The 22,778-nt window shown below is 37.9% G+C and overlaps 1 protein-coding gene across 3 annotated transcripts; it reads right to left on the bottom strand.

The window, feature by feature from the left end:
- Positions 1-1,219: 1,219 nt before the first annotated feature.
- mapre3b (microtubule-associated protein, RP/EB family, member 3b) lies at positions 1,220-20,565 on the bottom strand. Of its 3 annotated transcripts, none has more exons than XM_056456278.1 (8): positions 20,455-20,565; positions 13,419-13,484; positions 7,850-7,977; positions 7,597-7,742; positions 5,439-5,643; positions 4,095-4,240; positions 3,723-3,875; positions 1,220-1,625 (listed from the first exon to the last, which is right to left on the bottom strand). In XM_056456278.1, the coding sequence occupies exons 3-8, from the start codon at positions 7,968-7,970 to the stop codon at positions 1,560-1,562; spliced, it is 837 nt and encodes a 278-aa protein (XP_056312253.1). In that variant the 5' UTR covers positions 7,971-7,977; positions 13,419-13,484; positions 20,455-20,565; the 3' UTR covers positions 1,220-1,559. The 3 variants fall into 3 exon arrangements, with proteins under 3 accessions (XP_056312253.1, XP_056312256.1, XP_056312255.1); XM_056456281.1 differs by having other exon boundaries at positions 5,487-5,643; XM_056456280.1 differs by lacking the exon at positions 13,419-13,484.
- Positions 20,566-22,778: the final 2,213 nt, after the last annotated feature.

Raw genomic sequence — 22,778 nt, 5'->3', positions numbered from 1 at the left:
AACTCCAAGTTATAGTCATAATTGTAAGTTTGCATCTTGAAATTATTAATTTCTACGCAGAACTCTTTACATCTCGCATTTCTTTTCCAAAATTGTAAGTTTACATTTCACAATTCAGATTTTTCATGGGAAATATATTAAATAATAATAATAATAATAATAATAATAATAATAATAATAATAATAATAAATAGCTAATTTTTTATTTCACAATTCAGATTTTTCATGGCAAATATATTAAATAATAATAATAATCATAATCATAATAATAATAATAATAATAATAATAATAAATAGCTAATTTTTATTTCACAATTCAGATTTTTCATGGGAAATATTTTAAATAATAATAATAATAATAATAATAATAATAATAATAATAATAATAATAATCATAATAATCATAATAATAATAATAATAATAAATAGCTAATTTTTTATTTCACAATTCAGATTTTTCATGGGAAATATTTTAAATAATAATAATAATAATAATAATAATAATAATAATAATAATAATAATAATAATAATAAATAGCTCATTTTTATTTCACAATTCAGACTTTTAACCCAAAATTGCAAGAAAAAATAATGATTATGTAATTTTAATAATAGCATTTTAACAAATAATTATAATATTGATGAAATAATGTTTTTTTCTACATTTACATTCAAGAAAAAAGTTGAAATTGAGATAAATTTAATTGTTAGAAAAAATGTAGCATAAAATTAACAGAATTATTAAAGTAAAAAAAGTAAAATTTCACTTCTCAAGTTGATATCTCAAAATTCTGAGGAAAAAAAGTCAGGTAAGACTTGTCTCCTTGTTACACATTCATGGTATTTACTGTGGTAATTAAACCTGATTATGCATAATTACCTTAAAGTAACCCTAGACAATAATAATTACTAATCATAAAGTACACATAATTAAAATAACTCAGTACTTAAATGAATAATTACACTTCAGCAAAGACGCCTTAAAATAAAGTGAATCCAAAAGTCATTACTGCAAGAAAAACTCTGAATTGCAAGATTTAAACTTACTTTTTTTTGTATCCGCGGCAGAATAAAACTTCCAGTAGCTATAATAACACACAATCTGCTTAATTCACTGCTACTAAAACCCTTCAGAAGTTGAGGGAGAACATGATATACAAATAAAAATGAAATAAGCATGAAGCGCTCTAATAAATTAGCTAACTGGAGCCCAAATAAAAAAAAAACTCAGTCAATAATAACCTCGGCTACATCAGTGTGTGTGTGTACATGTGTGTGTGTGAGAAAGTGACACTGCATCATCAGTTCAGTGCTCTGGACTCTCATTCAAACACAGCCAATCAAATGTCAGCTTCATTGCATGAATTTACACCTCATTAGGATTGACACGCCCCCTATTCTATCTATTAGCCTGTTAAAGCACGCCTCTCGAGTCTGCGGGTGGTGAAAAAGAGAAGAAAAAAAAGAGATGAAATGGAGGAAGAGCAGGCAGAAAAGATGAAGAACAGAAGAAAAAGAGAGAGAGAGAGATTGGGGTGAAGTGAGGAGGAAAAGGAGGATCAGTATTCATCCTGGTCTTGTGGCTGTTCGTCAATCTCTTCATCCTCTGGAGGTGCAAACCCATCCTGAAACAAAACACATTATTAAAAAATGCTAAATGTGGTGCTGAGATTACTTATTATGAGCTGTAATCCGTTACTGATTACAAATTACATGACGAAATCCGAAGTCAGTAATATAATCTTGGATCTGAGTACTTTTGGATTACATTTAGATTACTTTTGCATTTATGGAAGTGTATTCTGAGTACTTCTGGATTACATTTAGATTACTTTTGAATTTAAGGAAGTGTAATAGAGTACTTTTGGAATACATTTAGATTACTTTTGCATTTATGGAAGTGTAATCTGAGTACTTTTGGATTACATTTAGATTACCTTTGCATTTATGGAAGTGTAATCTGAGTACTTCTGGATTACATTTAGATTACTTTTGAATTTAAGGAAGTGTAATCGAGTACTTTTGGATTACATTTAGATTACCTTTGCATTTATGGAAGTGTAATCAGAGTACTTTTGGATTACATTTAGATTAGTTTTGCATTTATGGAAGTGTAATCTGAGTACTTCTGGATTACATTTAGATTACTTTTGAATTTAAGGAAGTGTAATCTGAGTACTTTTGGATTACATTTAGATTACCTTTGCATTTATGGAAGTGTAATCTGAGTACTTCTGGATTACATTTAGATTACTTTTGAATTTAAGGAAGTGTAATCGAGTACTTTTGGAATACATTTAGATTACTTTTGCATTTATGGAAGTGTAATCTGAGTACTTTTGGATTACATTTAGATTACCTTTGCATTTATGGAAGTGTAATCTGAGTACTTTTGGATTACATTTAGATTACCTTTGCATTTATGGAAGTGTAATCAGAGTACTTTTGGATTACATTTAGATTAGTTTTGCATTTATGGAAGTGTAATCGGAGTACTTTTGGATTACATTTAGATTACCTTTGCATTTATGGAAGTGTAATCCGAGTACTTTATGATTACAATTGGATTACTTTTGCATTTATGGTAGTGTAATCCGAGTACTTTTGGATTACATTTAGATTACTTTTGCTTTAATGGAAGTGTAATCTGAGTACTTTTGGATTACTTTTGGATCACTTTTGCATTTATCGTAGTGTAATCCGAGTACTTTTGGATTACATTTAGATTAGTTTTGCATTTATGGAAGTGTAATCCGAGTACTTTTGGATTACAATTGGATTACTTTTGCATTTATCGTAGTGTAATCCGAGTACTTTTGGATTACATTTAGATTACTTTTGCTTTTATGGAAGTGTAATCTGAGTATTTTGGATTACTTTTGCATTTATGGTAGTGTAATCAGAGTACTTTTGGATTACAATTGGATTACTTTTGCATTTATGGAAGTGTAATCTGAGTACTTTTGGATTACATTTAGATTACTTTTGCATTTATGGAAGTGTAATCGAGTACTTTTGGATTACAATTGGATTACTTTTGCATTTATGGAAGTGTAATCTGAGTACTTTTGAATTACATTTAGATTACTTCTGACTGCTATAACATAGTAGGGCACATTGCTTTAATTAACACTATATAAATAGCGGAGACCATAAGAATTTAAAGAAGAGATGTTTTAAACCACTTTGATATTGATATTTTAAAAGCTAAGTTAACATACTTGTTTAACATTTGAATTTTTTTTTTTTATTAATCTGCAAAAATATTTGGTATTTTTATGCCTTAGTTGTAGAGTCAAAAACTTACACGCAACACCTTTAACATGTCAGAAAATTAAAGATGCTCTAATTTCAGGTATACATTTGCACATGTTTGTGTAGCTCTTTATTAAAAGTGTTGAGGAATTCCCAAACCATCAAATATAGCATTATAGATGTTGGGTTAAGACATTCATGAAATGAAAAATAAACATATAAATAACTTTTAAAATGTAGAGGACAGAGGAGTTTTTCCGAGAGTGGGAACGGAAAACCCGGAGTAGATCCCAAGTGGACCGAATATACACGGCTTTAATCCATGTTATAATGATTGTTATTATTATTGGAAAGGTGTGAAGTGTAAAGAATAGTTTTACTGTACTCCCGTATCTCTGTTGTGTTTATAGAGTGAAAGTCTAATAGACACACACTGTAGACGTGTAGTGTGTCATGTGGTGTTTCACCTCTGTGGCGTAGAGGATGTCGATGATTTTTCCCAGGACTGGGTTACTGTCGCTCTCGTGCTCTTGACAGATCAGCTCAATGTCTCTGAGTTTGCTGAAGTAAAAATCTCGCTCTTTCTCCAAACCGTCCACTGTCAATTTCAGATCCATCAGCTGCACACACAAAGAAAAACACAGCTGAAATTAATATCTATAGATTAACAGTTTAAATTCAGTTCATTTCTTAATACGCGTTTAAAAATGTACTAAATATTTCATAACATTCAAAGAACAATCTGAAGTAACGTTCCTGATATTTACACACAAAAAACATTCACAAATAACCTTTTCACGATGTTATAAAAGTGTTATATTCGTCAAGTAAACGTGTACCTGTTGGTTGAGCTCCATGATCTCGGCGTCGCCTCCGTTTCGTGATATTGGTGTGTTTCGTCGTATTCCAGTTGAGGGGGTGGAGCTTATGGCACGCTGGGGGGTGGGCATTGTTTTCGGTGCTGTCGGTGACGTCCGCTGGGGTCCTAGATATGAAACCAAAGTTATCAGCCAATCGCAGCACTCCACCTCACTCATCAGCCAATCACAACCCACCAACACCCTTATCATCAGCCAATCACAACACACCACCTCCCTCATCAACCAGTTACAACACACCGCCTCGCTCGTCAGCCAATCACACCACATCGCCTCCCTCATCATCAGCCAATCATACCACACCACTTAACTCATATCCAATCACAATACACTACCTCACTTATCAGCAAACCAAAACACAACACCTCACTCATCAGCCAATCACAACACAATGCCTCACTCATCAGCCAATTATAATGCACTACATCACTCATCAGCCAATCACAACACAATGCCTCACTCATCAGCCAATTACAATGCACTACATCACTCATCAGACAATCACAACACACCATCATACTCATCAACCAGTCACAACACACCGCCTCACTCATCAGCCAATCACACCACACTGCCTCCTCATCATCAGCCAATCATACGACACTACTTCACATCCAATCACAATACACTACCTCACTTATCAGCAAACCAAAACACAACACCTCACTCATCAGCCAATCACAACACAACACCTCACTCATCAGCCAACTCATCAGAGGATAGCCTCGCTTGTCAGCCAATCACACAGCAGAGGCTGCCTCATTAGCCATTCACAGCACACCACCTCGCTCATCAGCCAATTGCAGCGTACCACCTTGCTTAGCAGCCAATCACAACACACCTACTGCATTCATCAGCCAATCACAACACACCTTTAAACTCATTAGCCAATCAGAGAGCATAGACTGGCTTGACAGCCAATCACACAGCAGAGGCCGACTCATTAGCCTATCACAACACACAGCCTCACTCATCTGCCAATCGCAGCGCACAACCTCACTTATCAGCCAATCATAACGCACTACCTCACTCATTTGTCAATCACCTCACTCATCAGCCAATCACAGCACACAGCAACACTCATCAGCCAATCATAACACACCATCTCTTTCAGCAGCCAGTCACTCACTTATCAGCCAATCATAAAGCAGAGGCTTACTGGCAAGCCAATCAGAAGTCTCAGATTTGTAGGCCAAAACCCAGAGTCAGAACAAACACAAGACTGTTAGCATGAAAGGTCTTCAGAAAAACAGACTCGAAACAAAAACCCCACACACACAGATGCGGAGGCAGTGTGTGTGTTACCTGAGGATCTGGAGGGGCTCTTGGGTTTGTGGAAAAGGAAAACTTCACCTGGGTTTGGTGGAGGCGTGACGTCTTGCCCCTGCCGCGCTAATTGAGGGTCGTACTCCTTCCCGTCGTAATTGGCGTCAAAAAACTTCTTAAACCACTGAACGAACTCAAAGTTGTCCTGAAACTTCCCTTTGACCAGCTTCTCCACTGGAATGATCTGAAACACAGCATTACACAAATGAAAAGCAAGTCATTAATTACAATAAATGTTCAATTAAAATCAATCAAATATAATTTTTAAATTATATACAAATATATTTCTATTTAGTTTTTACATTTAGTTTTTAAATCCATTTCAGCCTTTTCAGTTTAATAATTTATTTTAATAAATATATCTATATATTTAGTTAAATTGCTGAGATAACTTATAGTTTATCTATTTATTTGTTTTTTATTTATGTAAAATATTTTCATTTCATTTTTAAAATATATATATGTATATATATATATATATATAAATAAATATATATTTCTTATTTTTAGTTAACATTAACAATCCTCCTGAAATTAAACCAGATATTATTACTTTAAATTAATTTTATTTATTAAAAAAGTCATTTTAATTTACAATCCAACTGCAATTGACAACACAAATATGTTTGTTATTTATTTATATTATTTAGATTATGTTATTTATTCAGTGTTTCCTCTAGGATTTGTTCCAGCTGTGGCGGCAGGCCTTTTATACACAGATCTACCAACAACCGGTGGTGTTATTACAATGACAAATGTCGTGAGCGCAGTATTACAAGATCGCATTCATGTAACAGCCTACAGCATGCGGATCTCCTCAGCGCGCCGATTTCCTCTGCTCGTGCACAAAACTTCTTGCACGCCCTCTTGAATATACGCTGCTCAAGCGCAGATCTTCTTGTGTGAGAATGTGTGCTCTTAAATAAACGCTGCTGAAGTGCGATGTAGTGCGATTATGTAACAAGTATGTCTCCAACATTTATTAGATTTGCAAGGAATCTTTATGAATGTCTCCAATAGACCTACAGAGCGGTATTAATGCGTCTTGTAGTAAAGTGAAACGGCTATACGTCGTGTTTGCTGGCATCACGCACCTGTCAGTCAGTCAGTCAGCACGTAACCTTAAAGGGTAAACAAATAACGCACAGCACCACTACTGTTACAGAAAAGTTTGCGCTGTTATAATTTACTTACCTTTTAATACGGTTTGGTGCGATTATCACCCGCTATTAAAAAAAAACGCGACTGAATGTGTTAAATGAGATGCTGTAATGTAGCCGTGGCGGGATCAATTTTGCCGTGGCGCCCCGCCATGGAAGAATGAATGTAGCGGAAACCCTGTTATTTACATACTATATTTACAAATACAGGGCACAGCATGAATGAATACACATGAATACACATTTTCTTGTCGGCTTAGTCCCTTTATTAATCAGGGGTCGCCACAGCAGAATGAACCGCCAACTTATCCAGCACATGTTTTACGCAGCGGATGCCCTTCCAGCCGCAACCCATCTCTGGGAAACACCCATACACTCTCATACACTATAGACAATTTAGCCTACCCAATTCACCTGTACCACATGTCTTTGGACTGTGGGGGAAACCGGAGCACCCGGAGGAAACCCACGCAAACGCAGGGACAACATGCAAACTCCATACAGAAACACCAACTGACCCAGCCGAGGGTCACTGCGTCGCCCTTATAGGTTATATATTTTGGTGGATTTGAACAAAATAGATTTATTAAAGTAATATTTTAATAATATAATATAATATATTTATTAAAATAATATTTTAGTCATCAAACATCTTTAGAAATAGAAAGATAACACTTAAATTCATGCAAAATATTGTAAATATTATTTGTTTCTCTTGATTTTTGCTCTTTTAAAAAAAATATATATTAATTGTAATATTTTTCCAACATAAACATTTCAGCTACTAATTTTTGCACCGTTATCTTCAGTAATTTCATTAGATTAGCTCCAGATTTGGATTCAGTACTGACTAATCTTATGCATGTGCACAAATATAATACTGTAAAGCATCCTGTAAAAATATTCATTTAAATGATCACTGAATATCTATAAATGATATATTTATATGAGCTTGAAATCTTAAAAATATCTCCGACCTTGTCCACGTTCATCCTCTTGAAGGCCGCCTGCAGCACTTTGAAGTTGTGGATGTACTCGTGCTCCAGCTTGGCCTGAAACTTCACCTTCTTGAGCAGAATACAGCCGGGAAACAGCATGTCCATGAACTGACAGTAAGCCACACCTAAAGAGTCATCATATTAGCATGACTTGCAGCTTTTAAATATAACCCATAGCCTTCTCACATCAGTTTGTTAATTAATTTCCTGTAAATTCATCAATTTGAATCACCTGAGCACAGCTGCTCGATCTTGGTGTAGGTGAGCTGCAGAGAGTCGTTCACCCAGGCCAGCATGTCATGTCTGCTCAGGTTCTCGATGGTCATCGATGTGGAGTAAACGTTTACCGCCATCCCACAACTACACACACAGAAACACACACAGTTAAACAGACACACAGAGCAGATGTCACTCAGAACGCTCTGACAACATTAAAAAAACACACTGCAACATTAGAAAACTGCCACAATGCACTTTAATTATTGAATGTGTTTATATGTTAATATATTTATGATGACAATGGACAGGCAACATTATCAGAACGTTCTGTCAATGTTCTCTCAACGTTACGAACAAACATTTCAATTAACCTCGAAGCACTTTCTGGAACTATTTGAGTCAACATGTATCACGTGACGATTTAATATTCTGGACTTCTGTTGTGGCAACTCTCTCTGTGGCTCTGGTTAAATCAAAGACTACAGAATACACAAGACGTGTCACTCGTGAAGTACTGAATGATGGAAAGTGTAGCGGTCATTATGGCAATTGAAGCCCCGCCTTCTAGCACAGGAGCCAATCACTGATCGATATAGACTGATGATTCTCTGGGGGAGGAGCTCAGACCAGACGTGTGCTTATGACAGTTTCTGCAGCTTCATTATGAATCCTCTGAGGTCAACAAACACACTGCAATCTCCAACAGCAATGTCTCAGAACAACATTGAGAGAACTTTACCAGAACATTCTGTCAATGTCATTATAGCAGAATGTGCATTCAACTGTATCAGCATGTTTATGATATCTGTAAGGCAGCTTATGTAAAATCAGGTGAAATAGTCAAAATAAATACTTTTTTTGAAAGACTAGCGCTCATCAATTGCTAGGAAATTGTGTAAATATTTACAAGAAATGTTTGATATGGTATACAGAACATTCCACAGCTATATTTACATAATGGCGTCTCTGATGATCACCAAGACACGTGGACGGTCAGAAAACATTCAGAAATAACGTTTTCATAACAGGACTGCTTTTAGAAAATATTAGATTGCTTGGAGACTAACTCAAACACTGCCCAAACTGCTGTAGGATAAAAATCTTTTAGTTAAATTCACAAATAATTAAGACTGATTTAATTAACTGAGTTAAAATGCTGAAGCATTTCGTAGTATTCATTCGTTCATTTTGCTTTCGCTTAGTCCCTTAATTATCAGGGGTCACCAACTTATTATATGTTTTACACAGTGGATGCCCTTCCAGCCACAACCCAGTACTGGGAAACACCCATACACACTCATTCACACACACTCATACACTACGGCCAATATAGTTAAGCAATTCCCCTATAGCTCATGTGTTTGGACTGGGGGGGAAACCGGAGCACCCAGAGGAAACCCACACCAACACGAGGAGAACATGCAAACTCCACACAGAAACCCTAACTGACCCAGCCGGGACTTGAACCAGCAACCTTCTTGCTGTGAGGCCACAGTGCTAACCACTGAGCCATTTCGTAGTATGTAAGTGTAGTTTGAAACTTTTTTACAGTGTTTAAATGCAACACATTCACAACACGTTTATTAACATGTGCTGCTGCGGTCAGAGGTGTGTGTCTGTTCTTAGACTGCAGTAATGAGATTAAACTCAGCACGTACACACACACACACACACACAGATATTCTGCTTTAACTGTTCAGGTCTGTAAATACACACAGACTGTACACCGAGAGGATTATCAGCCCCAAACACACACACTTTGCCTAAAAAACACTCATTACAGCAGCGCAGTAAATAATTCCTGTTTGCTTATAAATACAGAAAACGTATTAGAAAATCTTAGGCATTGATAAAAGGCAAACGAGAGTTGATTTAGCACTTTAAAGCTGTGAAAATGGGATAAACCTTTGACCTTTAGCCATAACTCTTTATGGCATTATGGTTATGATGACACATGACGCTGATAACTGATGTCTCTTTCTAAATGTATTATCTTAAAAAGAAAGAGGGTCCTAAGGGTCCAAAGACATGCGCTATAGGGGAATTGGGCAAACTAAATTGGCCGTAGTGAATGTGAGACTGTATGGGTGTTTTCCAGTACTGGGTTGCAGCTGGAAGGGCATTCGCTGTATAAAACATATGCTGGAATAGTTGGCAGATCATTCTGCTGTGGCGACTCCTGATGAATAAAGAGACTAGGCCGAAGGAAATGAATGAATTTAAAACCCAAAACATAATACTTTCCAACATTACCATTATTAAATCAAAGACAGAATGATGCGATGTAAATAAAACAATTACTACATAACGTATACAATTCAAGGGTAAAACTATGATGAATTCATTTTGAAATGAACTAATATAAGTCCAAATATTTTTGAAAGTTGTTTACCTGCTGTTAATGCGCCATTAAGTGATATTAGAGAACTGAGAATAGGCAAATGCATAATTAAATGAATGATTAATTAACTAAAATATTAAAAAAGAAAGCATTGATCACTTATTATAAAACATTTCAAGTGATTTTATTGGTCAGCGATAGGGTTGGGCCGATAGACGATGCTATCGTTCATCGCCGATGGCCGACAGACACCACGATGCTGAGCCGGCATCGCGATCCTCCGCCCTGCCCCCGTTGCAAATCCGCTCGCGAAAAATACACACTGAGGCCCCGTTTACACTAATACGTCTTGGTTTTTAACCGTCTTTGGCATTTTAGGACGAAAACGATCCACATACACTTTGGTGTTTCACCTAGCATTTCTGAACAGCCCTCCTTCAAACTACCGCTGAAAACGCACATCACGTGACCATACACACACAGACACACAGGCACAGACCATAGACTGTAAAATATATGGATGGAGCATCCGTGACGTCACCCATAGGTTTCTGAACACTGCAAAAGAAGCTACAAGTAGGCGCGGCCAACCGTTGCCATTTTGTTCGCGCGTCATCGCACCCACGGCGGGATACCAAACAAGGGCAAAGAGGCGGAGAGTGGGCGGAGCTACAGACAACACTTGATACTTTATTACCTGCGACTCGTTTGTGTTCTGACCACATGTGCTTGGCTGTACACTATATCAATAAAGTGTTTAGACTTTTAAAAACACTGTAGTAATACAGTGAGCCACTAAACATTGCTCTTATGACGTTTTTCTACAGGAGGAAAACGCAAATTACTTCCAAACACTTCAGATATAGTGTGTGTTAGTAAATGCAAGACTATTGATGAACTCCAGCATAACACTGTATGAAAACGCTTCAGATGACTGTTCTAGAGCCTACAGCTAATCAATCTGTCACATTCTGGAGTGTTTTACGGGTCTAAAGAAAAATATAAATGATCTTAAATAAAACAAATACATTTATAGAGATGGTATACGAGTATATAACTTTACTCACATGGGAAACGAGGCCATGTGAATGGTTTGTGAGCACAATTAAGTGCACACAGCATCCCATATCATCTGATAATTGTAAGAAATAAGTCTGAAAGGCAGCTGACTGTGTAAAGCCACATAAAACAGAACAAAAATACGATGAATATGCCGAGATCAGTGGCTAATCAGCCGGATTCAGCTGAGGTGAGGTGACGGCGGCCAGCGAGACCCAGCTGTCACTCAAGTGGCCACGCCCTTAATTATGCAAACTTAATATAACCTAATATAAAGGAAATGGATGAGTTATAAAAAAATTCACCCCCTCACAGTTGTCATGGAGGGTAATAATAGCTATATGAACCAAAATCCTTCTTGGTACCAGGCTGTAAACACCTTTTTTCCTGCTGTAAAGTTGGCCATTCTAACAGTGGGCTCAATTCCAACTTGCATTATTATGGAGCCAGGACTAGCGGAATTTTGATGAATTGCAGTTTCAGTTACTTCCGTATCAAGGGCGGCCAAAGCGACCTCTGACGCTCTCACTGCTTTCGGTGTGAATGCAGTTAGACATAGCATGATGCCAAATTGCTTGACATCACCCAACCCTAGTCAGCGACTCTATTTGAACAGTTTTGCTGACATTAAAAGGACTATGATCTGTTTTAAGATTGAATAATTCCTGCATTAAAGAAGTAAAATTCCCAATTTTACACGCTAAACTCATTCGTTTGACATACTGAAACCTGAAATACTGACATGTTCAAAACATTCTGACTCAACCAATGGAGAAAGTTTGGGGGCGGGGCTATCTGTTCATCCAGCCAATCAGAGACTTGGGGACCATTTTTATATGTGCAGCTCTTTCTGACACAGTGCGTCTCAGTTAAACAAGAATGTTTGATCACACACTCTGTTTAAATAGGTGACCCACTAACAGCCTGGCAACACTCACACACACACACACACACACACACACACACATACACACTCTCACTCATCACATGCTCATACACACATACACAGTCTGTCAGACTCACACCTACACACTTTCTCTCACACACACGCATACGCATACACACACACACACACACACACACACTTATACATGCGCATACACACTCTCACTCATACACTATCACATGCTCATACACACACACACTGTCAGACTCACACCTACACACTCTCTCTCACACACACACACACTTATACATGCGCATACACACTCTCATTCATACACTATCACATGCTCATACACACACACACTGTCAGACTCACACCTGCACCACACACACACACTTATACATGCGCATACACACTCTCATTCATACACTATCACATGCTCATACACACACACTGTCAGACTCACACCTACACACTCTCTCTCACACACACACACACTTATACATGCGCATACACACTCTCATTCATACACTATCACATGCTCATACACACACACACTGTCAGACTCACACCTGCACCACACACACACACTTATACATGCGCATACACACTCTCATTCATACACTATCACATGCTCATACACACACACACTGTCAGACTCACACCTGCACCACACACACACACTTATACATGCGCATACACACTCTCATTCATACACTATCACATGCTCATACACACACACTGTCAGACTCAAACCTGCACCACACACACACACACACACACTTATACATGCGCATACACACTCTCAATCATACACTATCACATGCTCATACACACACACACGCCCAAACACACTCTCACTCATACACTATCACATGCTCATACACACACAATGTCAGACTCACACCTACACTCTCTCTCTCACACACACTTATACAAGCGCATACACACTCTCACTCATACACTATCACATGCTCATACACACAAACAGACACTGTCAGACTCACACCTGCACCACATACACGTTCTCACAGATACACACGCTCTCTCTTTCACACTCTCACACACACTCGCATATATACACACACACTGTCAGACACACACACACACACACACACACACGCACTCTCTCGCTCACACACACTCAAACAAACACACACTCACTCTCAAACACATACACACAAACACATTCTCTCTCTCTCTCACATACACACTCTCTTGCTCTCTGTCTGTCTCACACACACACACATACACACACACACACTCTCTGTCTGTGTCTCTCTGTCATACACGCACCGTCAGTAGGTGGACGTGTCTGTAGTGTTCTTGCTCTCCTCTGGGTGTCTTCTCCAGATCAGTGTCCTACAAGCAAACCCAGACAGAATGACAGATTATTAAGCTATATCGCGTCAGATGGACGTCTTGTGTCTGATGTTTATGTTTTGAGGCCTGTAGCTGTGTAATAAGCAGGATAAAGTACATCCAGCCGGTTGTTTTCCCAGAATAAACCCCTTCAGTCTTCTACAACAGTGCTCTGCTTCACACCGGGCTGCTGATAAACCTGTCTGGCTTTATTCTGAGATAACAGCCTGCCGGATCTACATACTGTGTAATTAGCTAACATTAATAAAGATGAATAATCACTGTAATAAACGTCTGCTTCACTGTTTGGTCATGCTAGTTAATACACTGACTAACATTAGGGTCACTGTAAAAGCTCACCTTTATCCAGAAAAGGAAGATGCCAAAATTAAGTCCTCACACACACAGGTTTTCAGCCCGCTCAACAATGTGTTTACAGAAACAGAGTGTGTGTGTGTGTGTGTGTGTGTGTGAGAGAGAGACAGAGAAAGAGAGAATGTGTGCGGTGTGAGTTTGTGTTTTTGCGTGCATGTGGGCAGTGTGTGAAGTGTGTGTGCATGTTTGAGAGTGATTTTGTGTGTTTATTTATATGCGTGTGTGTGTGTGTGTGTATGGGTGAGTGAGTGTGTATGTGTGTTAGAGCGCGAGCAAGTGTGTGTGTGTGTGTGTGACAGAGTAAATGTGTATGTTTGTGGTGTGAGTTTGTGTGTTTGCGTTTGCTTGTGTGTGTGTATGTGTGTGTGTGTAATTTTGTTGTATGTGTATATGTGTGTGCATACGTGTATGCGTGTTAGTTAGAGAGAGTGTGTGTGTGTGCTTGGATGAATGTGTGTATGGTGTGTGTTTGTGTGCATGTGGATCTGTGTGATGTGTGTGTGTGTGTGTGTGTGTATGGGTGAGCGAGTGCGAATGTGTGTTTGTTAGAGAGCGAGCAAGTGTGTGTGTGTGTGATAGAGTAAATGTGTATATGTTTGTGGTGTGAGTTTGTGTGTTTGCATGTTTGTGAGTAACTTTGTTGTATGTGTATATGTGTGCGCATACGTGTATGCGTGTTAGTTAGAGAGAGTGTATGTGTGTGTGGGTGTGTGTGTGTATGTGCTTGCATGAATGTGTGTATATGTGTGTGGTGTGAGTTTGTGTGTTTGCGTGCATGTGGGTGGGTGAGTGTGATGTGTGTGTTTGCATGTTTGTGAGTGATTTTGTGTTTATGTATATGTGTATGCGTGCGTGTGTGTGTGTGTGTGTGTGTATGGGTGAGCGATTGCGTATCTGTGTTAGAGAGCGAGCAAGTGTGTGTGTGTGTGTGTGTTTGGGTGAGCGAGTGCGTATCTGTGTTAGAGAGCGAGCAAGTGTGTGTGTGTGTTTGGGTGAGCGAGTGCGTATCTGTGTTAGAGAGCGAGCAAGTGTGTGTGTGTGTGTGACAGAGTAAATGTGTATATGTTTGTGGTGTGAGTTTGTGCGTTTGCTTGTGTGTGTGTCTGTGTGTAATTTTGTTGTATGTGTATATGTGTGCGCATACGTGTATGCGTGTTAGTTAGAGAGAGTGTGTGTGTGTGTGTGTGTGTGTGTGTGCTTGCATGAATGTGTGTATATGTGTGTGGTGTGAGTTTGTGTTTTTGCGTGCATGTGGGCAGTGTGTGAAGTGTGTGTGCATGTTTGAGAGTGATTTTGTGTGTTTATTTATATGCGTGTGTGTGTGTGTATGGGTGAGCGAGTGCGTATCTGTGTTAGAGAGTGAGCAAGTGTGTGTGTGTGTGTGTGTGTGACAGAGTAAATGTATATGTTTGTGGTGTGAGTTTGAGTGTTTGCCTGTGTGTGTGTATAATTTTGTTGTATGTGTATATGTGTGCGCATACGTGTATGCGTGTTAGTTAGAGAGAGTGTGTGTGTGTGCTTGGATAAATGTGTGTATGGTGTGAGTTTGTGTGCATGTGGATCTGTGTGATGTGTGTGTGTGCGCATGTTTGTGAGTGATTTTGTGTGTTTTTTGTATATGTGTATGCCTGAGTGTGTGTATGGGTGAGCGAGTGCGTATGGGTGTTTGTTAGAGAGCGAGCAAGTGTGTGTGTGTGACAGAGTAAATGTGTGTGGTGTGAGTTTGTGTGTGTTCGCATTTGCTTGTGTGTGTGTGTGTGTGTGTATGTGCTTGCATGAATGTGTGTATGTGTGTGTGGTGTGAATTTGTGTGTTTGCGTGCATGTGGGTGTGTGTGAGAGTGTGCATATTTGTGAGTGATTTTGTGTGTTTATGTATACATGTGTGTATTGTTGAGCGAGTGTATGTGCGTTTTTTTAGAGAGCGAGCAATTGTGTGTGTGTGACTATTCTATAGTGACAGAGTAAATGTGTTTATGTTTGTGGTGTGAGTTTGCGTGTGTGTGTAATTATGTTATATGTATATATGTGCGCATATATGTATGCGTGTTAGTTAGAGAGCAAGCGTGTGTGTGGTGTGTGTGTGTGTGTGCCTGCATGAATGTGTGTGGTGTGAGTTTGTGCGTGTGTGTGTGTAATTATGTTATATGTATATATGTGTGCGCATACATGTATGTGTGTTAGTTAGAGAGCAAGCGTGTGTGTGGTGTGTGTATGTGCTTGCATGAATGTGTGTGGTGTGAGTTTGTGTGTGTGTGTGTGTGTGTGTGTGTGTGTGTGTAATTATGTTATATGTATATATGTGTGCGCATGCATGTATGTGTGTCAGTTAGAGAGCAAGTGTGTGTGTGTGTGTGTGTGTGTGTGTGTCTGCATGAATGTGTGTGGTGTGAGTTTGTGTGTGTTTGCGTTTGTTTGAGTGCATATGGGTGTGTGTGGGATGTGTGTGTGCATGTTTGTGAGTGATTTAGTGTGTTTGGTGTGTGTTTATGTGTGCGTATGTATGAATATGTATGGGTGACAGTGAGTGAGTGTGTATGCATGTCTGTTAGAGAGCAAGCAAGTGTGTGTGTGTGTGTGAGACCGGATGAATGTGTCTAGGTGTGTGTGTGTGGTGTGAGTTTGCGTTAGTTTGTGTGCATGTGGGTGTGTGTGATGTGTATGTGCGTGCATGTTTGTGCGTTATTGTCTGTTTATATATATAAATATAAATAAATGTGTGTGTTCGCATGCATGTATGTGTGAGTGTATGGTTAAGTGAGTATGTATGCATGTTTGTGAAAGAACAACCAAGTGTGTGTGTGTGTGTGTACAGTTCCAGGTGAGTTATGGGTAAAAGCGTGACCGTCACACCGGTTTTGTCTTACAATCGTTTCAGTCAGCCGCAGTCAGCATTATTTCCACACACAATGGCTTCCCGTTCTTCTGTGAGCGCTGCAAACTGATTTATTTAGACATAACTACACATTGGTTACCGTTTATCACAATCTGAAGTGTGTTCTGCACTGAAAACAGCTGCTATAATCTATTGTACATGTATTTATTCTTGTGCATTATTCCAAACATCTCCTGTTTCATAGATGCATGGCCTCAAAATACGTTTAAAGCTTTAATTCTACTCATTTTGTTTTGCTTTTTTCCTATTTAAATATTACATCATTCATTTTCCTTCAGCTTAGTGTATATTTCAGGGGTCGCCACAGCAGAATGAACCGCCAACTAGTCCAGCATATGTTTTACACAGCAGATGCCCTTTCAGCTGCAACCCAGTACTGGGAATCACCCATACACACATACACACTACGGCCAGTTTAGTTCATCAATACCCCAGTGCTTATTGTGTAAATTGCAAGGTCCCGGAATAGAGTGGGGTAACGGATCCGGCATGTTACCTGAGGATGTAGAGGTGTCGCGTATGAAAGTGAAGACCAGAGGGGGGGGGTGGGTGGGGGTGGGGGGTTGAGTTCGGACGCGGACGAAAATGAAGAGTCGGGGGGGGTGTTGCGGAAGAAAGTGAAAGGGGACGGGGGAGGTGCCGGATCCATCGTGTTCCAGCACAAATTAAGCCATCAATTCTCCTATAGCGCATGTGTTTGGACTGTGGGGGAAACCGGAGCACCCGGAGGAAACCCACACCAACACGTGGAGAACATGCAAACTCCACACAGAAACACCAACTGACCCAGCCGGGACTCGAACCAGCAACCTTCTTGCTGTGAGGTCACAATGCTAACCACTGAGCCACCGTGACGCCAATATTACATTATTTTATTTAAAATTTAGGCAATAATTGAATAAAAATTGAGTTTAATTTAGATTTTCATCTAATATTTCTGTTTAACTTGATTTCATCATCAAAAAATAAATGCATTTCAGATAGTAAAAAATAATAGTTTGCATATTTTAATTCATCCAGCCAATAGGCTTTAGTTTGCATCACAGCAGTGAATTCTGATTGGCTACTGGCCGCTGTCAGTCAGAGCAGTGGGAGGAGCTTCACATTTGACTGAATTAAGCTGACGTCAGACACTTCAGAGGAAAATGAGCTTGAAATCTTGACTTTTTATCAATAGTTGTTGCAGGTGTGTGTGTGTGTGTGTGTGTGTGTTGTATTCCTGTAAAACACAGCAGCGGCCCTGATGAGTGATGAGTGCTGTGGTGTGAATGAAGAGCTCACTGTAACACTGAGCCTGTGCTTTCTGCTGACCCGAGCTCTGGAAAACACACACTATACAAATATTCGTGTGTGTGTGTGTGTGTGTGTGTGTTTGTGAGTGTGTGTGTATGCGAGTCTGAGAATGATTGGTGAATGAGTGTTTGTGAGTCTGTGAACGAGTGTGTGTGTGTGTGTGTGTGTGTGTGTGTGTGTGTGTGTGTGTGTGTATGTGTGTGTGTGTGTGAAAAAGAGGGGGCGAGAGAGTCTGTGAATGTGTGTTTGTATGTGAATCTGTGAATAAATGTGTGTGAGTGAAAGATAGAGAATGTGTGTGTGTGTGTGTGTGTGTGTGTGTGTGTGTGTGTGTGTGTGTGTGTGTGTATATGAGTTTGTGTGAGTCTGCATGTGTGACTGTGTGTATGCGTCTGTGAGAGCATGTATGAGTGTGTGTTTGTTTGTGTATGTCTGTATCCGTGCGTGACTGTGTGTGTGTGTGAGTGAGTGACCTCACCCTGTATGCTGATAACAGTGTGTGTTTACAGTTGTTGTGTTCATGAGGTCAATATTATGGTTTTGTTTGTCGGTTTAAATATGTCTACACACACACACACACACACACACTCTTCATGTTTCAGAGATTTATCGAAGCGTCTCATATCGTGTGGTATGTCTCAGGCCATTTGCTATGAATATCCTGCATTCTTTTCTGTGTGTGGGAACTCAGCGATTCAGAGTGTGTGTGTGTGTGTGTGTGTGTGTGTGTGTTTACTGTCTGCATAGCTTTTAAAGGCTTATTCCAGCTTCACCATTTCTGAATGAATAAGATAAGCATTTATTAATTTCCCCTCACGCTGCAGTTAGTATTTGATTTCATGTGTATTATATGGAGATTAATTATTTGCACTTATTTAATTTCACAGTACGCAGCATTTCCAATATTTAAACACTGAAATGATCTATAATTTAACAAATTAATGAAGAGCATAAAATAATTAAATTGACACTGGCACTCCTAGTATTTAAGCACTAAAATCACAGCATAATAACATAATAATGTAATTACATGGAACAAAACGTCTCATTAACGAGGCTGGGATAATCGTAGGCTGAAAGGTCATGCTGTAAAATAAATATAAAGCAATGTTTCCTTCATTAGAAATACCATATTAGAGAACCTAATTAACCAGACAATAAATGAAAATCTAAATAAAGGTAAATAAAATAATAATAATTAAATAATTAAGCCGTAAAGATAAATAAATAAATAAAAGCACAACATGATAAATGAACAGTAATTTAGGTTAAATAAAACGTCTTATTTCCGGAAATAATTGTAGATTCAAAGACTATTAGATGCCCACTCAGCCATTTATTAAACTGTGTATATAAAACATGAGAATCTATCTATCATACACACACAGCTTACTGTTTCGACTGTATAACAGTCATTATTATTATTATTAGTAGTAGTAGTAGTAATTAGGGCTGAGCAATATATCGTTTGAGCATCGATATCGCAATGTGTGTATCGGCAATAGTCACATTGCTGGATTATATTATTTATTAAATATTATTTTATATTACTGTATACAATTATTTATACATGATGATGAGCATGTCATCTTGTTTGATTGTTTAATTTTTGTATTTGAACACTGTTGGACTCCACAGAAAGCACTGCATATTTCATTTATTTTTTGCTCTGTCGTATTTATATATGATTGAAACTTATATTGTATGCAGACGATTCCAGAAGAGCTGAATGATTGAAATATTTCCAATTATCATAATATCATGATAATAATTATCATAATATCGCAATATATATCGCAGCAAAACAAAATATCGCAATGTGAGATTTCTCCAATATCGTGCAGCTGTAGTAGTAATAATACTATATAATTAAATATTAATATTTCTAATTTTATAATGTTTTTAAATGCCTGGTAAACACAAATTCGTCTGACGACGTTTCTAAATAATACACTATAAATAATAATACAAACACACGTTGATAAATGCGTCATTGATGCACACTGGACACCTCTTCACGGGTGTGTGTGTCTAATGTAATGCACTATAAACTACACTATGACATGAGTATAGTAATGTAATGTTTGAGCGCTGGGTCGGTCGGAGGGCCGGTGACGTCAGGGGCCGGCGCGCGTCTCTGCGGCCGCGAGCGCTCACTTACAGCGGGACAAACACTGAACTGCGCTGGAGCTCAGAAAATAATAATTCAGCCGCTAACCGCGAATTAAATATGAAGAAAACGTATGTGGGACACGCGTGTCTCTGTGTGTGTGCGTGTGTGTAAAGGGCCTCAGCGGACTGTACGCGACACTGACTGGAATTAACGCTCTTATTCACGAGCTCACAGCCTTCAGACCTGCGTACCCTTCACACACTCTTACTGTGGTAAATGAGCTGTTTTACTCACGGTTGTGGTAAATCTGTCCCGTGTCTCTGCGGTGTGGATCAGTGCGCAGTCTCTCCCGTAATCAGCGTCTCTGGATACGCAGCGCGCAACACGCGCACCGTCCTGAACGCGCCCCGGAAGCGCGCATGCGTCACAGGGAAACGTGCGCGCGCACTGGACTGCGTACAGTGAAGTACAGAAACAGAAACACATTGTAAAATAGCGTATACTAATATTAAAATACACTGTAAAAAGTAATACAATAGATAGATAGATAGATAGATAGACAAACAGATAGATAGATAGATAGATAGATAGATAGATAGATAGATAGATAGATAGATAGATAGATAGATAGATAGATAGATAGATAGATAGATAGATAGATAGATAGACAAACAGATAGATAGATAGATAGATAGATAGATAGATAGATAGATAGATAGATAGATAGATAGATAGATAGATAGATAGATAGACAAACAGATAGATAGATAGATAGATAGATAGATAGATAGATAGATAGATAGATAGATAGATAGATAGATAGATAGATAGATAGATAGATAGATGGATAGATGTAAATAATATAATTTATAAATAAAAATAATTGCAAATAAATAAATAAATATATTGTAAATTGTAAACTGATAGACAAAACCTGAAAATAACCTTTTTTCTGACTTTCTCTCTTTATTTTCAGGTATTTCAATCTCGTGGCATCCTATATAATAATATATAATATATATAATAATACTATATAATTTATTTAAATCATATACCAATATTTTTAGCTTCAGCTTAAATGTTTTCTAATTTCAGCTAAGTGTATTTTAGCTAGATATAGGAATAAAACTGACATATAAATGACTGGACTCATTTTTATATATTATTATTATTATTATTATTATATATGCCTTTAATTAGATGTTTTATTTTTTTTTACAAAATATAAATATACAACTTACAAATGAGGAAATATTTAGAAACTGAAATGTCAAATGTCTTTCCAGAATAATGATGTAAATTTTAAACTAATTAGCAGCAAAGAAAAACACTGCATTGGAAACATGTAACGGGTGTAAGGCGTAATATGAATGTAATTTAATGTTGATGATTAACACAACACTTTAGTTATTGTAAGTTTGTCAATCAAATTCAAAGTCCCCCTCTGCACAAAAATGGAACTGTCCAACTTTGCACTGATGAGCGCTGTTTATTACTTGAGTTGGCAGCAACTCTGAAAACGAAATCTAAAGTGCTGGCCAGCGGACGTTTCTGATTTGCTGCTCAAGGACGCAAGAAATAAAATGACAAATGGGTATTACGGGAGAGATATAATAATATATTATTCTGGTTTAACTTGTTTTCAGTATTAAATGAAATGCCTTATTTTGGTTGTTTCATTGTTTCATAACGTAGAGCCTAGTGTAGTAATCTTGTTCTGCATTTTAATTCTGCTGTGTTTTCTATAGGGGTGATAGGAAGTCAAGATTTTAAATTATGTTTTAATTAGTATTTTGAATAATATGAATCTAGTTAACAAACAATTACTCACGCTAGCTAATGGCTACAGGATCACCTTTACTCTGCAAGGGTTGCCTCATTTATTAGAGCCTGTAAATTTACCACAGCCCGTGATAACGCAAATAAACAGCTAGTTAATTATGTTGTCATATTTTCGTTGTCTTTTTTGTTCAGTATCCTAATCACAGTTTAAAAATGCTTATATTTATATATTTATTACTCAATTACAAGTTCAGTTTTCGATTGGCCTCGTCACAAAGTGAATGATTTCGGATTCTTGACACATTTTTGCAATTTATTATTTATTTATTTTGCAGAAGGGTTGGATATTCAAAAATGTCACTTGTTAAATCAATTACTATATTACCAGAGATCATAAATATAAGAAACTAGGTATTATACACTTAGTTTAAGAGTAGGCACTGAGGTCCACCCTATTTAGCTCCACTCATTTTAACATTTCTGGCCCATGGCTACATATCGAAAGTGACTATAGTAATTGAATGAATCTAATAAAATAATGTAATGTGCGTGTTGAATATAAGACATTTGTTGATAGGCGGTGCTTTTGTGGAAACCTCTTCTTGGTCGTTCACAAATCTTTTTAAATGCATTAAAGGGCAGCACATATCTCAGCCTTACCCTGGAGTTTGTTCACCCTCCGCCTATGACTGTCTAATTTTTAATATAAAATATTCCTGACAATTATATGCATGCAAATATTGCACGTATGGTCTCTCAGATGCTGTGTTTAAAAATATATTTATATATAAATACAAGCATGCATAAATAAAGCAGCGTTTCTTTAGGGAGTTTAT

This window comes from Danio aesculapii, chromosome 4, assembly GCF_903798145.1.
Source record: "Danio aesculapii chromosome 4, fDanAes4.1, whole genome shotgun sequence".
NCBI lineage: Eukaryota > Metazoa > Chordata > Actinopteri > Cypriniformes > Danionidae > Danio > Danio aesculapii.
This window is presented reverse-complemented; position numbering and strand designations above follow the sequence as displayed.